Below are 20,285 nucleotides of genomic sequence, written 5' to 3' on the forward strand. Positions count from 1 at the left end.
TGACCTACGCCACATCGACATTCAGGACTTCAGAGACAGAGTATTCTCCCCTAACGCCTATCGCAAGCCTAGGCGGATGATGGAAAGTGGTATCGCCCAGGTAGTAGGATTTCCTCCATCAGTGTAGAATTATGAGCTGGTAGTAGAGGCTGCCCGACATTATCAACCAAACACCAGATTAGTGGTTCTTGAGAATATGGTCCTAGGTGGCTTCACTCCTGAAGCCATTGGCGACGCATTCGACATCCCCTTCCCGGATAACCCCATAGCGACAACTATAGATGAAGCACAAGTGGCATACGATATGAACCTGCCAAATGCAAGACATTAATAAATGAGGAGTGGTATAAGGAGAGAAGGCCTTCAAGAATTAGAATTGGGAAAAAGACCCCCAGAAGTGACTTTCACAATGAGCATGGAGATATGGTCACATTGCTCAGTCGGGTTATGGGACTCCCTCAGTCTAACCTTTTTGAGAAGTGGATGTTCTATTTTACAGAGCAGGTCTTCGCCGGGAAATCTTAGTTCGATTGGGCCTAGATCATCAACGACAATATCCATACCCAGTTGGTCGAACTTGAAGAGAAAAAGTACTTCACCATGACCTCTTATCTAGTCTATATGTTTGCCCGACCCCAGCCACTGCCGGGGTTGATCAAGAAAGGTGAAATTGGGAACGGGCCCAATCAAGTAAAGGTGTACGATTGCTATCCTCAACTACATTATCATGACATAGCTCAGAGAGAAAAGAACAACCCTGCTTATACTATTGGTCAGTATGAGCGTGTCAATGACGCCTTCACAATGCGCCTAGTCAGGCTGATGCAAGGGGGATTACACACAAGGCTCTCAGAGCAAGCTACCATTTTGGTACAAAGGTACGGCGCCTGGTTTATTTAGTTCCCAAGGTTCTCCTATATCCGAATAGCTGGCTTTGAAGGCGCTCCTTTCCGACTTCCACGATATCCAATTGACAAAATAATTCTTCTGGAAGTTGCAAGGCAAGCACGTTCGACGAGCAGTTTGCTCAGAGACAAGAAGCAGTCCGGATTCACTTTCCCTATGGTGGTGTGTAATGGTGTGTAACCTTGATGTACATTTGAAGAATGCAACTCACGCCAAAGAATCACTTGCTGAGTTAGCCTCTTATGGCCTACAGGAACATTTCCCAAGGAAATGTTTTGATCATGACAATTTGGTGAAGAGAGCCTACGACAGGCGCTACAGAGCAAAGGAATCAATTGAAGACTATTGGAAGAATTGTTTTGATGACTATGAGGTCCGACGGCGCGAATATTCAAGGTTAAGTGTGCAACAAATGCGACTTTATGAATACCGTCAGGTCCCGGATCAGGTAACAGATTCTGGAAATTGCTTACAAGTTTGGGAGTTTGAGGCAGTAAGACATCTCTTGCCGAGCATCGATTGGTCACAGGATCCGATCACTGATTTTGAGGCAGTTATGGCAGCCCCGGGAAGGTACACTGATCACTGGCTACACCAGCAGATTGAGGGGCTAACTCATGAAGGAGTCCAGTTCACCTACCATATGATAGGTAGTCTTGATTCCTAGTCCTCTGAAGATGAGGGAACCTCAAGTGCGCCAAAGGAAGAGGTTGAGAAGCCCGAAAAAAGGAAGAAAGCCAAAGCCAACAGAGGGACTCAGACATCTAAAAGGACAAGAAGGGAGACGATCCCTATTAGGAGACCAGAGCTCACTTTATCATCAAAAGACCCCAGTTCCGATGACGATGTAGTTGAACTTGATTATATACCTGCTCCGCCTTCCCAGAGCGATGTTGATGAAGCTGATAATCCTCTGGTACAAGACAGGCTAAATACAGAGGTGAGGATCATTGAGTTTGGCGAACCTGAAAATCAAGTTGAGGAAGGAGAAATTCCGTCCAATCAAGGGGTTGATGTGCATGAACTCACCCAAGGGAGTCGACACGAATTGCAACTGCATAGTACCAACAAAGATGACACCACTGTTGAAGGAGAGCGAAGGGCAGATGAGACCCACGAGCCTGATAGAACTGAGGAACAACCACCACATGGGGATACTAGATAGTTGTTCAGCGAAGTATGAGAGAATTCAGCTGCAAACAAAGGACTAGACACTTCCTCAACTCCTCCTGTAACAGATCAGTTACAAATATGCAATGAACCAGCTGAAAGCATTAAAGAGCAGAGGGGGAATTTGACCATAGCATCCGGGTAGACCATACCTCAAGACTGGTTAGTTGCTCGAGCAGAGCGAAAGGCAGCCACTAAACCACCTATCGACTTGGAGGACATTTTCTCTCGCATAGGGGAAACAAAGTCCAAAGGGAAGAAAAAGCCTAAGACCTACTCTCGAATAACCAAGAATGAGCAAAGGAACCGTACCATCCATATCGCCACCCCGCCTGTTGATAAGCCAGCAGATCAAATTGCACTGGCCGATTATAGCATTACAACTGTCCCAATCGGACGAGCCACCAAAGAACAGGAAAGGGAGGAGTTCAAAGACTCCGTGCAAAACATGCTCAAGCAACTTGAAGAGATAACTGCTGAGAAAAACATGTATCGAGTTCGTGCTGAGTAGGACGAGGGGTACATTAATCACCTACTGAGACCATTGCATCATGCCCCCAAATCTCATGTTCTCCCATCAGCATTGGCGCAAAGGACAACCACAGAGTTTGAAGGAGTACGAGATACTGCCAAGGCCCACCATCGAGAGACTATTTTGGTCAAGATGCTCGAGGTGAAGCGGGAATGCCTCAGAGTTCATGAGGTAGTTGCTACAACTCTTCCCCTCGTAAGGGCTCTTTTTTGGACCCAAGCGCAGATTCTTACATTGTTCGCCATCCGGGACCCCTATAACATCAACATTTTTAAAGAATGGTATTGGACCATCACCATGAAGAGCGAAACAAAAGATACTATTAACAAAGAGCAGGTGGAATGCGAGCAAATTTTGAAGGACTTGAGGGACCTTGGTGGGACAATCCTCTGATCAATGGTTTTGGGTTGGAAAAATAGTCTGTCCGATGACGTAATGCACCCGGACTAGGAGGATAGATTGAGAATGGATAATATCGCCTACTCCACGGAGGACCTGGATTTTGCCAGTAAATTGCATTCAGACATTTTGTGTTTTGAGGCTCATTGGTCCAACTGGAAAGATGGTTTAAAGCACGTAGATCGTCATTTGGAAGGCATGCAATATAAGATACGTCATCCTCCTATGCCTCTATTCACGGTGCTGTTCCAGCTGTGCATCAGGTTTCAAGAGTATGTTCGTGTAGAACGTATAGCAGGTCGGGACCTCTGGAAGGACTATTTGAGTGCCGAGGATGAGTTTTTAGTAAAGGGCTCTGCAGCTGAAAAGGAAAAAGTGCCTTCATAAAATACATATTTCTTTTAAAATCTAAAAAGGCACTTTTGGCCATAAAGTTCATATTTAATTGCCAAGTCAGCTGTAAATTTTGAGCTCCGTGCATGTGTACTTTTTGAGCTATTGTTGATAGTTATTAATTACCTTTTTTAGGTAGTTATTGTTCCTCTTTGGGTGGTTGTTGATATTTACCTCTTATTTATGGGCATGGGTACTATTTTGTACAGATGAATTTGGGCCACTTGTTTTGTTTAAATCTTGGTCATTTATCTAATTCTGAAACTCTATTTAAAGGGACTGGTTTTCCCTTGTTTTTGTAAGAAGTCTAAGATTGTTGCTGAAGTTTTGGCGAAATTTATGCAGGATTAATGGAAAATTAAAGCTGTTTCATTTCTTTGTGAGTGCATGGTCTCCTTTTTCACCATTTAATTATTCTGTTATGTCTTTTATTTTCAGATAGTATTTTTTGGATAACATTTGATAGAAGCCTTGGTGTTCATACCATTAAGGACTGGCTGATTGTCACTCCCCCTGCATGGTTAGTCTGAACCCATTTATATGTTCAGTTCGGTTGTTAAACATTAAGTGAATGAATGTCAAAATTTTGCATTTATGTTTAGTAGCATGAAAATTTAGTTCCCTCTGAAGATTGCACTAGATTTCTTACAGCATTGTGCTTAAATAGCTGATAATGTTAAATCTGGTTATTTGGAGGTTTCTGTCTGTTTTCGTGAACATGTTATCTTAGATAATTAATCAGATTTTCTCTATCTCTTTTCCCCTTTCCTCTTTTTCTTTTTTTTTACCAAGAAGAAACCATATAGTCAAGCTGAGTTAGTATCAATCCAACTGAAATCAACCGATATAAGACTGTTAAACTTTAGGGAACTCACTCGAAAGTTATTCATCTAACCTTAAGTCCCCTTTGTGTTTCCAGCAAAACACATCAAACCACTAAGTTATCCTGCAGTCAAGACCTGACAACCGAAACATTGAGGTAATCCCCATTGATCAAATAAAAACAGCACTAGGGATTTCCTTATTTCAAGAGAGGATAGGATTCTTAGTATTCTATTTTAGGTTGGCCGGATGGAACTGTAGTGATGCGATTTCAGACACGTCAACACAGACCTATAGCAGCAGCTCTGCTGAAGTTAGAGGGCTCATTGTGTGAGCATTATATGGCTTCCAACCTATCTATTCAGCCCCAACAGCAACACATTGTTACAGCTGGGATATTACCTTGGAGTGTGGAGGTGAGTTTGATGTTGGAAAATATAAATCATTCTATACTAATTGCTACAACTGTAATGCCCCTGGCTAAGTTCTGATATAAAAACCTAATATTCTTCACTTACACATTTCATCAAACACTTGGCTGTCATAGTTTAGTCTGCTGTCCTTAGTTTTAGGTGGATATCAGAGACATCTAATACTGATTCTTCATGTAAGGACATTCACCATGGAAGGATAATAACATAGAAATGTTTGGACAACAATCACAAGTGATTATGAAACAAATAGAACTTGTAATCAAACATATATTCTTGCTGTCATTTTGTCAAATGGATGGCATACAACCTCAGAATTCATTAAGATGCAGCCCTATATGGTTGGAACCTTATTCATTTACTTACTTCAATCACTTATTACAAGCTCTAATACATTGACGGATAATGTAGCCTAATTCTCGGACTTTGTCTGAGGACAAACAACATGCAATACTGAAAATTACAATGGAAGAGATATCTTGGAACCTGATATGAATTCGCTTAAGGTAAGTGATGAAGAAGCAAGTGTTATTCCAAAGCCATGAGCCTCAAATGTGCTGGATGAAGCCAAGACAGGTGCCGTCCCTGCTATGTGGTATACGGTCTGAGAACTAATGTACTCTGCGGCCTTATGTCCCTCCAAACCAATCGGATTCTCTTCTAGATGAAAGCGGTTTACTCCCAAAGGGGTCTCCAAGCTATTACATGCATCTAATAGCCAAAATCGAAGGTCTAAGAGCCCACGCCTTGTCTCAGATCAGATTCACAAATTATCATCAGATGGACACCAAAATGCCTTGCAAACTGCCTCAATGGTATCGCCTCTCCCTCCTATGATTTTTGGAACCAACACAAGTCAAAATCGATGCATATAAGGAAAGGTATGGGCAAAATCATGGGTTCCTGGTTCTGCAACTAGTTTGTTGACAGCTCCCAATAACTTTGATCTGCCTTCAATGAATGATGATAGATATTGCCTATATCCCCTAATGGAAATCGCTGTCAAAATGGTTCAAGGAATGCACTCTCCAATACAAGCGATCTCACAAACCTGCAAGTCTGAAGCACTACCATAATCTGATATTCAAACTCCTTATGCTCAAATGTGGTAAGCTGAATGCTCTCCACTCTCCTCACAACCCTTCAGAGGGTCTTTCACCTGCTCAGTTATGCTGACCAATAGGGAGGTATCGTTCCCCAAGATCTTCTGCGGACAAATTGTGTCTCCACAACTCTTCACGAGATAACATAAACAATTGATGCCCAACATGTGTTTCCCCTCTTCTATTTATTCATTACATAACACGTCACAATCACCTTCTAGAAGATAAGGGTAGGTACACTTTATATTATTTAATTAAACATGTTATTTTAATGTACCTTTAATTTATTAATTAAATAAAATTCACACGTCTCCTGATACATGTTATCTCCATATAACATCAAAATATCAAATAATAAAGAGATGTGAAGTCACCAATCACTGCCATGTCGACCCCCTAAACAACTTCTTTGGCCTATGAGGGTCAAATATAGGCCAACCTCGACACAAGTGCACGTGCTAAGGAGAAGGGGACATTACAACAACAGTTCTGTACTTAGTCTTCCATCCATATTGAGGAACTCATGATAAACATTATCTAATCATTCGATGTACTGGAACTGAAAATGCTATGAGTTTGTTTCCTAGTAAATCTTTTGCACAGCAGTGTATGATATTTTAGGAGCAATATATTAGATTTAAATTTTAATGATAGTATTATCCTCATTTCATGCTCTTTGCTGGACTCTTGAAGTAGATCACATTTGGCAAACAATTTGAAAAGAAATTTTAGGGGTTAAAATTACATAAAATAGGTCCACTACAAGATAGATTATTTAAATAGTAAGTTTGATTTAATCAGAGCTTATTTATTTGAACATGGCTGACATAATTCAAAATGTCATATTATTTACTACAAGTGGATGGCTATTACAATACGGATGGTGAGCACCCATGTTTATGTGCCTTCAGTGCATCCACTTATTTTCTTTACATTGACAAATAACCTCTGTAGTGGCAGATCCATATCTTTCCAGTTGTCTCCATTACAATTGACAACTGCTGGACTTTTGTGCTAAAGAATTACATACAAAGGTTCCGCAGGATTTGAAACGCATAAATAAGAGGATTTAATATCTGTAATGGAGTTTTTGGATAGTTTATAATAGCCACCATTTATAATGATTGTTCAAATTTTGAGAACACGTACTTCAAACCTGGTTTGTTCATGGTGAAAGTGGAAATAATGTTATTAAATCTGCATGATACATCTGTTGCCAGGTCCTTGGTGCTTGCTGGTATTTACTTGCAGTGGAGCGGGAAGATGGATGTTGGCGAAAAGCATGCAGGCATAATAATAGCTGTAAACTAGAATATTTATATTGTGGAAATCAAGGTAAACCTGGCTTCAGCTCCTGGCTTCAGGTTAGCAAACAAGTGTTTGATTCTGAATGTCCTGTGACTGGTGACGATGATGCACCATTTGACTTTGGAATATACACACTTGCTCTGAAAATGAGGATTGTTGCATCAAGGAATTTTGTGGAGAAATATTTCTATTGCTTAATGTGGGGTCTGCAAAACCTAAGGTGAGTTGTGATAATTAAAAAGATATTCTTGCCATTCTCTACCTCAATTCTTTAGGCGATCTACAAATTTATTGTCTACTTTTGGAATCATTTTATCATCATTCTATTGTATTGTAATTTTATTCTACTCCAGTTTAGCACAGTTTATGCTTCATTTTGTAGTAAAATCCAACTCATGATATTTATTGAATGATTAGAACTTGACTATCCATTATGTTCTTGGGAACTCCAGCTCATGATATTTATTCAAAGCTTTGAAATTGACTGCAATTTTTTTAAATAAGTCTAGCTTCATTAACTTTTTCACCATTTTAACCTATTCGTGCATTCCTTGTATTAAAAAATTAATGTAGGCCTGTAAAATTCACTGCACAACATCTCTACCCATCTGAGAGTAGACACTTTAATTGACCTGTTAGTGTTAACATCTATATGCATCATTTAAATTGCCTTTTACTTAAAAACCTAGATTATATTATTCCTATGATATAGGCCTCATTCATTGCATCATTTGAGTGGCATCCCTTTCCATCTAATGAAAATCTGTCTTTTGCTTGTGGGAGGCCCTGGATAACTTGGTATTTTGATGTTTTCTTTTGTTTGAGAATAGTCTAGTTTTTTTACCATTAAAAGAAAATTCAGTTGGTTATTGGCATAAAAGGTAATGCTACACAATATGATAAACAGATCATAAGTTTATTCTGTAATGGTCTGCAGCCAGAGACACCCTGACATAAGAATGTATATTGATGGACCTTTTGAAATCGATAGAATGAAAACATTATATGAATTTGGAAAAAGCCTCTCATAATACCTGATAGGCTGATCCAGGTAGCAGTCAAGAACAATCATTTGATAGAATACTGAAAACATAGTATGCCAATTTTTTGGCATTATAACTTTGTGACTGTAGTTTAAGATTCCTCTGTTCAAAAAGTATTGGAAAGATTAGGATGTGTACAACATGAAGAATTTGTGTGAAATTCTGTTAGACAATGTTTACCCCTGGAAAACTGTACTGAAAGGCTCAAAATTGACAAAACCATCATTGTAAAAATAGCTTTCAAGGAATTGTCATCAGAACATAAAATTTAAAGACAGAGAGTGTTGTTGCAAAGTGGAGAGAGCTGAGAGGAGACTATGGCAGCTTCAAATCTCTTGTTAGAGAGAACTTCACATACGTTTCATAGCAATGAAGTAGTGAATTTTTAAATTAGAAATTCCATTCATTGATGGCTTATTTAGTTACAATTCTACAATTATTTTTATGCTATAATTGTTGTGGTTAATTGCCACATACAAGTTTAAAAAATTAGTGCTTTGCCTAATGGAGTGCCAGTCCATTCTGGATGAATACCTTTTTGTAGATTATAAATTAAAGGAGAAAAGCACATGAATGGGAGTAAGTACATACATCATATGATAGACTGAAGGCAAAAAACCTAGATTGGAGACTTCGATATTTGTCTAGATATGATCTTACAAAATATTTGCTAAGCTGTATTGGCTGACACTTTTTTACAAAAAAGTAATATGTTGTAAAAATAGATTGCCAATTTCCTTTCAAATATACAAAGTTCAAGAAGTTTCTACTATATGCCAGTGAAGGTCATTACTGCAAAGTCTAACCTTCTACATGTTTTTTTCATAATGTGAAATGGAAGATTTATTCCAAGACCATGAAACCCATCATTTTCTCCTCCAAGCTGTAGGATTACTGTTGATTTCTCCATAAAAGCTTGACTTTGACTACCGTAGTGCAATTTCTTGTCGTAATTATGTAGTCAGCCAAAAGTGCCGAGTTTGGTAAATAAATCTATGTTATGTAATTGTGTTTATTGTTCTCAACGAGTAGTCGTTACTTAATAGTTCCTGACGGTTGGTAGTCTTAACCAACCATAGACTACTATTTACGTGCTCATTTTGTGTGTGTCGGGAACCTGTTGTTATTGTCATGTACACATTGCATATTGGAATGAATGCTCTATCCTTTTGAAAGTGATATTTGTACTTGTTACTCTATGTTATGATATTGTATGTTCTATAAGTTACATTTCTGTTTACTCTATGTATTAAGTAATGTAATCTTAACTTAGTAAACATTTGGCATTGTTGCTAGGGATTGAACTCAAGTCACCTGTGTGAAATTGGGAATACTCACTACTATATTACAATAATTGGTACTTGAGTAAACAAATTGCTTAGGTCAGGATAGGTTTCAAAAAATTGTTTGGTAATTCCTAGAATTTGTTGACGTGCGAAAATTATTGCGTTTGGTCAACACAGAATATAATGCCGAGTGTATCCTATTCTCTCTTGAATAAGGAAATCCATAATGTTGTTTGGAATGATCAAAGGGGATAACCTCAAGGTTCCAACTGTTAGGTCTTGACTACTTAGGATACTTAGCGGTTGATGTGTTTTGCTGGTAAACACGAGGGGACTTATGCATGCTACAAGCTGGCCTGCATTTGGCGATGCTTTGATTCTCAAATTGGGGAAAATAAATAACAAAAGGATTAGGGTTTGGGGATCCTAAGTGTTGTGACCATTTCACACATCGCCCCATTTGCCTAATGGGGACCCCCTCTTTTTGCTTTTGTTTTGCCTGTTCTTCTCTCTGTTTTTAGGGTTTTGAGTAAGTGAGTGAGTTGTCTGGGCTAGGGCTAAGCCTTAGGGGTTTCTTTTGGATATTTTTCAAGCTGAGTTCAGTCAAATTTTGAAAGTTATTAAGCGTCCTCCCGAGGGTTGATTATTGAAGTAAGATAAGTATGTCTCAGGTTAGGTCTAGTCAGGGTTTTTTGAGGGAAAAATCAAATTTTGTCTAAGTGTTAGCATTTTGAAGATGAAATTGTATATTCTTGCTTAGGTAAATTTTGATCAAATTTCGGAGGCAAGATGATGCCTGAAACACAAAAAAGTGCTCCTGTCCCTCACTGAAGGACCATGCCACTTTTTCAAGATAACTGATTCTTGGCCTTGAAGATGACCTAATTATGCCTTGTGAAATGATTGGAGACCTAAATTTTGAATATTTTAGCCAGAAAGGATGAAAGTGCTCCCGTCCCTCTCCAAGGGACCAGAGCACAAATGTTATTTTATGCATATTTGTCACTGACTTTTCTATTTTGTTTTGTGCAGGGTTTTCCGGAATGATAATTGGACATGAATTGATAATTTTGAAGATTTTGAAGGCACAAAAATGGTGAATTTTGAAGGTTAAAGGAAAAAGTGCTCCTGTCCCTCTCCAAGGGACCAAGGCAAAAGTGCTCCCGTCCCTCACTGAAAGACAAAGGCGAAAAGACTTATTGGAGCCATTCCTGGCCTTGTTTGGTCAAATTGAAACATCAAAGGCATAGTGAAGGATGAAATGAACATGATAAAGCATCCAGACTTGATTGAAAACAAAGAAATGATGAAGTTTTTGCCTAGAAGGTAAAAAGTGCTCCTGTCCCTTACTGAAGGACCAGAGAACTTTTCTTTATATGCATAATTTTAGACCTTTATTGGACATTAACTTCTATTCATAGCATGAAGTAAGATGAAATCTTCTCTAGCAAAGGAATTTCGAGGTGAAAAGTGAGACAATTTGGCTTAGAACGCAAAAAGTGCTCTCGCCCCTCATTGAAGGACCGTGCCACTTTTTTCAAATTTGCACTATCTTTGCAAGGTTAAGGTGATTTTATGATTTGAAGAGGTTAAGGGAAGCATGTTTTGTCCATTGAATATAATTTAAGCAGTCTACAAAGGAGAAAATCAACCCATTTGACAAAAAGTGCTCTCGTCCCTCACTGAAGGACCGTGCCACTTTTTCAAGTTTCTCTTCATTGTTCGATATTTTATGATAAAACTTGACTTGGATGGGAAAGACGAATGATGTTTTATGCCTTGGACGCAATTGAGAGGTTTAAAGAGCAAAAAGTATGCCAAAATGACAAAAAGTTCTCCCATCCCTCACCAAGGGACCAAGACAAAGTGCTCCCGTCCCTCACTGAAGGACCATCCCACTTTTCTAAAAAGACAAATTTCTTGCAAAGGCAAGGCAAGTTGCGTGATTGAAATGAATGAGAGAAGGCAAGATTCATCCATTGAAGATAATTTTGAAGGCTAGCAAAGGACAGATAAGCTTGTAATTGCAAAAGTGCTCCCGTCCCTCACTGAAGGACCATGCCACTTAATATGTTATCTTCCCTTTCTCACCAATTTTGGACAAATTGAGACCAAGGCGCAAGTTTGAAAAAGTGTTTAAAATGCCTTGAAGTTGAATTGAGATGCGAGAGTTGCAAATTTTGACGACAACTGGCAAAAGTGCTCCCGTCCCTCACTGAAGGACCGTGCCACTTTTTCCAAATATGATCTTTTACCTTGCATTTTGAAATAATATTTTTAAAAAGATTAATATGATCAAGAATTCATGCAATGGACTCAAAAGTGCTCCCATCCCTCACTGAAGGACCGTCCCACTTTTTTTGAAAACAACAAATTCCCTCCGAGATTATGCTAAGGCAACGTTGTATGAGATGGGAAGAATCTTCTAAAGCATGGTGAACAAAGGTTTGACTTCAAAAATTGAGAATCCTAGCCTAAAAATGAAAAAGTGCTCCCGTCCCTCTCCAAGGGACCAGAGCGCTTAACATGTGCATTCTTTATTTTGCAATATCCCAACGTTGATATCCTCCAAATCACATGAAATGCCAAATTTGCCAACTTCGAGATTTTTTGAAAAAGGAAAATTAATTAAATTGGCATTTAATAAAAGTGCATTGATATTTAATAATTAATTTTGAGCCTCCAAAAAATCGATTTTTTTATTATTAAGGCATTTAAAATTAATTTTTTATTAAATTAAAATTAAAAAAGAGAGCGCTTGGGGTATCATTTTCATTATTTTACTAAGTCGGCCTCTTCTTTTTTAGTTTTATTTATTTTTTTGGCCTATTTTCATCAAGTCGGCCTATGGGGAGGTGAAATGGTGAGCGCTCTATATATTTGGGGTGTGTTTTTCATTATTCAAATCATTCATTCATTGTTTCAAGTGCGATTTGGAGAAGCAAGGAAGGAAGTGCGAAAGCTGGCCTATTTGGAGCGAATTTTCCTCAAGTGTTGGAGACTAAAGGTGGTGGAGTTGATGCTTGTAAAGACTAAAGGAGGCGCATTTTGCTAAAGGAAGGATTCCAATCTACATTTCACCTAACCAAAATTCACCTCATTTTTGCATCATTTTTTGGAATTAATTCTCAAGTGGAGGTATGGCGAGATCATCCTAGTCCCAACGTTGAAGTTTTAGGTTTTGAACTTCAAGTTTTTGAAAATAGCGTAGTTAATTAGGAAATGATAACTCAAAGATTTATCATAAAGTTTCGTAATTAAAATCTTAAATCTTCCTTTTTACTCTATATTTCTACGTTGCAAAATATATTACTCATTATGAAATGTTGTGTAGGTGTCAAGATGGCGACCCCAAAGGCAGGAGCATCCACTAGTCGTCCAGCTCTCATGAAGGAAGATCAGAGGAGTGAAGAATTGGAGACTAAAATCGTGTCAAAGTGGAGCAACATTGGAGATACCAACTTGGGAAACTTCAGTGTGAAGAAGTTTCGAGAGATCCCTTACATTGGAAAGTCATCACCTGTCGCAAGGAGAATAATTGAAAGTGGCATCATCAAGGCGGCCGGTTTTCCTCTAGCAGTCCAGTGCCATGAGCTAATGGTCGAATGTGCTCGCCATTATGACCCACAATCGAGATCAATCGTGTCCAAGGACGGGAACACTTTGGCTTACCTTTCAGAGGAGGCTATAAGTGAGGCTCTCCATCTTCCAGAGCATAAAGATATGATTTACAAGAGCCTAGAAGGAGCCAGGTCCATGTATGAAGATGATCCAGACTCTTGCTTGAACATCATCAATAAGAGTTGGTTACTCAAAAGTCGTCCTCGCCTGAGCAAGATTCCCAACACACCACATAGGATCGACTTCCAGGAGGAGTACAGAGATTTGATAACTTTGCTTAATCGAGTTACAGGGGCACCTCAAGCCTTCTATTTTGAGAAGTGAATGTTCTACTTCATCCAAGTGATAGTTCAAGGAAAAGGAACGATTCATTGGGCTAGAATTATTAGCCATTGCTTGGACGTGCAGTTGAGAAGACTAAAGGCTACCAAGTCATTTCACATGAGCTCATACGTCATACATGGCTTGATCAGGAGTTTCGAATATGCAGGACTACCTCACAGAGGAGTGATAGGAAGAGGACCCGGAGAAGTTAGAGTTTGTGAGTCTTATGTTCATTTGCATCATCCACTAGGAAGTGACTACAAGTTAGTCAATGATACCTTCACGATGAACATCACTAGGATATTACAAGGCGGGATTCACAATCGACTAACTCAAGATGCACAAGAACTTATAAAGAGGTATGGTGCTTGGCTCATCCAGTTTCAAAAGTTTACATATATCAGAGTCCATGGATGTCCTTCACCCCCCTACATGTTGCCGAGGTATCCGACAGACAAGATAGTGCTACTTGAGTTGGCTAGGCAGTTGGCAGACTATGCGAAGGCATTCAGACATAGACATAGAAATGGAGCTCCCGTGCCCATCATATTGGGAAATTCAATTGAGGTATGTCCTAATGCTCTAGCCTTGGATGATACAGAGAGGGAGTTGGCCTCATATTCATTCACGTTCTTTGCCTCAAGGGAGAATTTTGATCCTTATGGGTATATAGAGGAGGCATATGGTAGGAAGTACAAGCATGAATTTCAGGTAGAAGACTTTTGGATGAATCTCTCAAGTGATTTAGAAGTGAAAAGAAAGATGCATTCTAGATTGCCTTTAGATTTCATCAGGAAGTGCAAAGTTTACAGAGTGGCCAGTCAAGCTCAGGACAGTGGCAGACATCTCCAGTCATCCTATGATAGAGAAGACAAGGCAGTGAAGATAGATTGGAACGAGCCTGAGATTACAGACTTGAGAGCTTTGATGGCTCCAGTTTTGTCATGTACTCGCAGATGGGTGGATGTGCAACATCAAAAGTTAAGAGAACAAAACGTACCAATGACTTATACTTTGGAGGAAAGACCAGAAGAAGGAGGAGCAAGCGCAAGTGAAGACAATTCTCATCCTAGAGGCGCGAAGAGGAAAGAAAGACCTGAGAAAAGGGAACCCTCCAAGAAGAAGCAAGAGGCTAATCGAGATCGCTCATCAGGTACATCATCTCGACATGAGAAAAGGACAAGCCAAGTTGAAGACAAGAGATGGCGATGCCTGAGGTGGATGAATCTATGGAGTCAATAGTACAGAATGATAGACCTGAAAAGGGGAAGGCACCTCAGCATTCATCAAGTCGATCTCCCCAAGTCAATGAGCTACATGAAGACAAGAATGATGATGAAGTGACATCTCGTCTCCGAGAAGAAGAACCTTTCCTAAAGAAATACAAGTCAGAGAGACAAGATCCGCCATTCCAGATTGGTTGAAGGAGAGATTGACAAGGGTGATTGTGATTGAGGATGAAGATAATGTAATTGACTTAGAGAGCCTTGTAGGAAATTCTCAGGAAGTAATGGAGAAGAAGAAGGCCACCAAGATGTCCAAGAAGATTAGAGATGAGACAGGGTCCAGGAAGTTACAGATAGCTACACCAGCAGTGGACAAGTATGAAGGTGAAATCCTTGCAGAAGAGTATGATGTAGAAACATTTGAACTTGGTCCACTCACTGCTGAGCAGGCACTAGATGAGGCGACTGATTCATTTGAGGCACTTAAAGACAAGCTTAAGGAAGAAATGGAAAAGAATAGAAAGCTTGAAAGAGAGGTCGGTGCTTGGAGAGGCTACTTTAACCATCTCAATCAACCCTTGGGATGTCAAGATCCAACAGTGTCTCCTGTGCAAGCACTTCCCCTTGAATCAGTTGGCGAGGCAGAGAGAGTCAAGAGCTTAGTTCAGCTTATGAGCTCTTGGATTGACAAATCCCACACAGTTGTCGTTGAATTTGCAACAAGAATGATGCAGACAATCCACTGAGCTATCCAGGTCCTTGAGATTGTCCACAACCTGATGATAACAGCAGCCGCTTTTGCTCACACTAGAGATGTTATCATTCCTGTTCTACAAGTAATCAGGCAAACACCAAGGAAGATCCTAGCACAAGAAAAGATAATGGATGGAGGAGCTCATAGTTTACTTCAGTGGTCAACTCTACTCCAGATGAAGGAGGTTCTTTTCGAGGACATCAACACCAAATGCAATCAAGTTGAAGGCTTTATCCATCCAATTCAGGACAAGGTGTTTGAAGTGTTATGTACCATTCTGGGCAGAAGGATCGAAGTTGAGACAGATGTGGACCTTCAAGAGTTGGAAGAAAGGATCAAGGTCATCTTTTGCAAGGATGAGAATGTCATCACAGATGGGCAACGGGATCAAATGTTCGCTACTATGCTCCTGATTGAGAAGATCAAAGAACTCGAACTTGGATGTGATGCGGCTCTTCTCAAGGCCTTTGATTAGGTTATCCACTTGGAAGAACGAATGAGGAATCTTCCCGAGATTCCTATTGCTGAGATTGAAGGAATTGTGTCCAGATTCATTGCATATGCTAAGAAAGAGCATTGGAAAGGAAATAAGGTTCTAGGAGAGAGGTTGTTGTAGATGATGTGGCACCTTAATTATCATTGGTCTATGTTTCCTAGATTTTTGTGCCAATTAAATATTTGGCTATGCATTTAATATTGTTCAATAAAAGGGGAACTTTTTGTAACAAACCCTAATTAGGGTTTAGGTTTCAGAATCTCAGCCGTTGATCTTCTTTTGATTTGGGCCGTTCATTGTAATTGAGGATGCTATATATACCCTCACTCCTTTTCATTTTGTAATTAGAGACTAGATATTAGAGGAGATATTAGAATTTAGAGAGAAGAAAGTTATTTTGTAGCAAGATTGAGCGTTGAAGAAAGAATTTCAAGCAATTGTTGTCTATTTTGGCTTTGAGATCAATAAAATATTGAAGTTATGGTGTTTTAATGCAATTCTTGTGGCTATCTTCATGGTTGTTTACTTTCTTGAATCATTCTCAATCGAAATAGTATTTAAGTTTGAAGGACTAAGTGTTGGGCTTGATCTTTGGTGAGATTCATGTTCCAAACCACTAGCTTCTTACTGATTGTAAGAACGCCTTGTGTGGTCAACTGGAGATATTTGGATTGCTTGAACCTTCAATCATTATTGAACTATTGATGTGTACCTTCATGGTAGTGTCTATAATTCTTGATGATTTGAAAAAGCATTAGTCACCTTAGAAGATCGCATCAATTCCAGTAAAGTTGTAATTCCTTGGCAATACTGAAATTGGTAGAATCTTACCAAGTCTAGCCTACATTGAGTCATTCTTAGGATTAGATTAGAATTCATCTCTTGCAAACTCTACCTTTTGATCTTTTTGAGAACTTGCTAGTTTTAGGAAATTCTGTTCCTGCAGCTCGGAAAACGTAAGGCCCCTTGATGAAACAACATTCACAACGACCACTGGTGCTTATCCACATGTAGAGACCCTACATCGAAGAACCTTGGAGTCATCCTGATTGATCCTTTTTCGCGACATCTTCAGCAATCAGAGGCTTTATTCAAGAGAGGATAAGGTACCCTTGGGTATTTTATTCTGTGTTTGATTGTGTACAAAATACATTTCAACACTAAGGAAGATGGAAGTAACAGTTGATGCCGTGTGTAGATAGATTTCACATAAACTAGTTTCTTCTTAGCCAGAGATATACTCACAAGTCCACAGGAATAGTGCAAGCTCCAAGGGAATGAAAGGATTTTTAGACTATGGATATTCATTTAGACACCGAATTCCGACACAGTTTGAGACAAACACCCATAGTTGAACTAAGAACAATATTGGGTTTAGACTAACCATGCATGGAGACCTACAATCAACAAGCCTCCAATGGTATGAAGTTGAAATCAAATCAAATTCCCTCACACTTCACCATTTAAATCATTGAACATTAGCTAATTTGATGAAAAGAAACCATATCAACACAAGAAAACAAATGGCAAAACACCATGCTTTAATGTTTATTCACTTTCTTCAATTGTCATGACAACAATTTTTGTCGAGCAATTTCTACTTTATTTTACTTCTACTCGTAATTAGAGCTACTTCTAACCTCTAACTTTCTAACTGTTCTAACCTTTTTACAATGAGAGAAGCACTGGCCTTTATAGATTTTACATTTTTGGATCAATGGGCAGGATTCAATCCATCCAATGGCTTTGATTGTTGTTTTTAACACTTTCAGATTAAATAAAACTCAGAAAATCAGAATTTGTTTCTAACTAGGTTAATTAGATTAGAGATTTATAGTTTTCTAGATTTAGCATAGCAAAGAAAGTGAATGAATAAAGACAAGACACAGTTACCCTAGGATTACCTCCTAAGAGGAAAAAACCCAGCCAGAAAAGATCCTCAGATCTGATTATAGTTTTAGATTCATATGTTAATTACACACTTATCTGGAGTACAGATGTTGTTGTCACAAGAAAGATGGCATAGCAGTCTACAAGATTAGCTCACTGACAGAGATCATGATTTGCAGTCCTTCTAAACTGATTTGCTGTGCATAACAAGGGTTCGCTGCACCTTTCAACTGGTTTGCAGTCCTTCTATAGGGTTTGCTGAGCCTTCAATGGAGTTCGTTGTCTTCTAATGATGATCTACTGCCTTCTATGTGTATTTCGTTGAACATGAAGATGTTTGCTAATGATATATGTAATCGCTACCTCAATGTATATATTTCGCATCCACTTGAAAACTGAATGATTGAATTGTTATGTGAGATATATGCTTATTTATATGAGGAGCAATACTTCTAACCATGTCGGCTTGCCTTGTAAATTAAAACCTTTTAATTCACTTAATTTATTTAATGCGAAATGGATAGGGTTGGCCCTATCATGATGGCGTGTTGGACTTGAGTGTAGCGTGGAGACTTTTAGGAGAAGCCGAGAGGTATAGGGCCTAGCCCTACACGTTGGAGAAGGGGCTGGCCCCCTTAGGCGGATTCCAATGTTGCCCAAGGCAATTGGAATTCGCCAGCCCTAATTACAAACAACACTCCCTCTTAATTAGGGAAGAGAACCGTAACCATAATCTTCCATCTTGCACACAAGCAAAGTATGGAACTACATAATTTTAATCTTCCAGCTCACACACAAGCATAGATTGGATCCACCTTACATTGCCCGCAGAGGGTGGAGAGGATCTTTTCTACCATCTTACATTGCCCGCAGAAGATGGTCAACAATTACACTTCTCTCTGAGAAGATTACAATACCATCTTACATTGCCCGCAGAGGATGGTTAACAATTATACTTCTTCCTGAGAAGATTACAATACCATCTTACATTGCCCGCAGAGGATGGTTAATAATTACACTTCTCCTTGAGAAGATTACAATACCACCTTACATTGCCCGCAGAGGGTGGTTTGATACAACACAATGTATCACTGAGATTGAGACTCCCTCTCAATTAGGGTTTCATTTTCCACAACACCGAGTTTGTCCCTGAAGTACACAAACTTCACTTTGGACAGAGGCTTGGTAAGAATATTTGCAACCTGCTCATCAGTGTTGACATACTTCAACTGAATAGCACCTCATTGCACCATATCTCGAATGAAGTGATAATGAGTTTCCACATGTTTTGACCTGTCATGAAACACTGGGTTGATAGACATTTTGATGCAAGTCTGATTATCACAATGAATAACTGTAGGATCCCAAGGCTGACCAAACAGCCTAGCAAGAAGCTTACGAAGCCACACTGCTTCTCTAGAAGCTACACTTGTTGCAATATACTCAGCTTCAGCAGTACTCAATGCCACTGAGGATTGTTTTCTGCAAGCCCAAGAGATCACAGCGGATCCCAAGCTGAAACAAATACCGGAGGTGCTTTTCCTGTCTTTGACGCTTCCAGCCCAGTCTGCATCTGAATAACCTTCCAAGGTTATTGAAGTGTTAAGTGGATACTTCAGCCCAAAACCAAGTGTGCCTCGCAAGTGTTTTAGGATGTGCTTGGTTGCAACAAGATGAACATGTTTGGGCATGCTCATAAACTGGCTGAGAGCATTCATAGCAAAACATATGTATGGTCTAGTGTTAACTAGATACATCAGTGATCCAATCAACTGCCGGTACTTTGATGGATCTGCAAAATTAGAGTTAGCTGCAGAAACACTTAACTTCTTTAAGTTAGATTCCATAGGAGTAGACATAGGTTTACAATCCATCATTCTAAATCTTTTCAAAATGTCAATAGTATACTTTCCTTGACTTAGAAAAATTTCGTTATATCTTTTCCATACTTCTAGACCGAGAAAATAATGCATTAGACCTAAGTTTTTCATTTCAAATTATGAAGCTAGTTCTTTCTTGCATCTAATGATAAGTTCATCTTTACCAGTAAGAAATAAGTCATCCACATATAGAACTAGAATTAGCATTTCATCATTAGATAACTTAAAGTAGATGTTAGAGTCAGCATCATTTTTACAAAAATCTAGACTTAACAAGTATTTATCAATTCTTTCATACCAAGCACGAGGAGCCTGTTTAAGGCCATACAGAGCTTTCTTCAACTTGCACACATGAGTTAATCTATCTTGAATTTCATAACCCTTAGGTTGTTCAATATAGACCTCTTCCTCAATGACACCATTAAGGAAGGCAGTCTTAACATCCATCTGATGTAGTTTCCAACCTCTAGCAGCAACAATAGCTATTATTGTTCTAATAGAAGTATATCTAGCAACAGGAGCAAATGTTTCTTCATAGTCTATGCCTTCCTTTTGAGAAAAACCACGAGCTACAAATCTAGCCTTATATTTTTCAATACTACCATCAACATTATGTTTAATTTTAAATAACCATTTAGAGGAAACAACAAATTTACTTTTGGGTCTGGGCACAATATCCCAAACATCATTCTTGATGATTG

General features: G+C 39.0%; 1 protein-coding gene across 8 annotated transcripts in view; it reads left to right on the forward strand.

Annotated features, from left to right (window-relative positions):
* Positions 1–20,285, forward strand: part of LOC131047057 (probable cyclic nucleotide-gated ion channel 5) — a 159,595-nt gene that overhangs the window by 88,199 nt on the left and 51,111 nt on the right. For all 8 annotated transcript variants that reach the window (XM_057980880.2, XM_059207863.1, XM_059207864.1 and 5 more), the window contains one exon: positions 6,977–7,284. In XM_057980880.2, the coding sequence (XP_057836863.1) occupies positions 6,977–7,284 (308 nt within the window). The remainder of the gene's footprint in view (positions 1–6,976; positions 7,285–20,285) is intronic.

Source organism: Cryptomeria japonica, chromosome 7 (genome assembly GCF_030272615.1).
Source record: "Cryptomeria japonica chromosome 7, Sugi_1.0, whole genome shotgun sequence".
NCBI classification, from domain to species: Eukaryota; Viridiplantae; Streptophyta; class Pinopsida; order Cupressales; family Cupressaceae; genus Cryptomeria; species Cryptomeria japonica.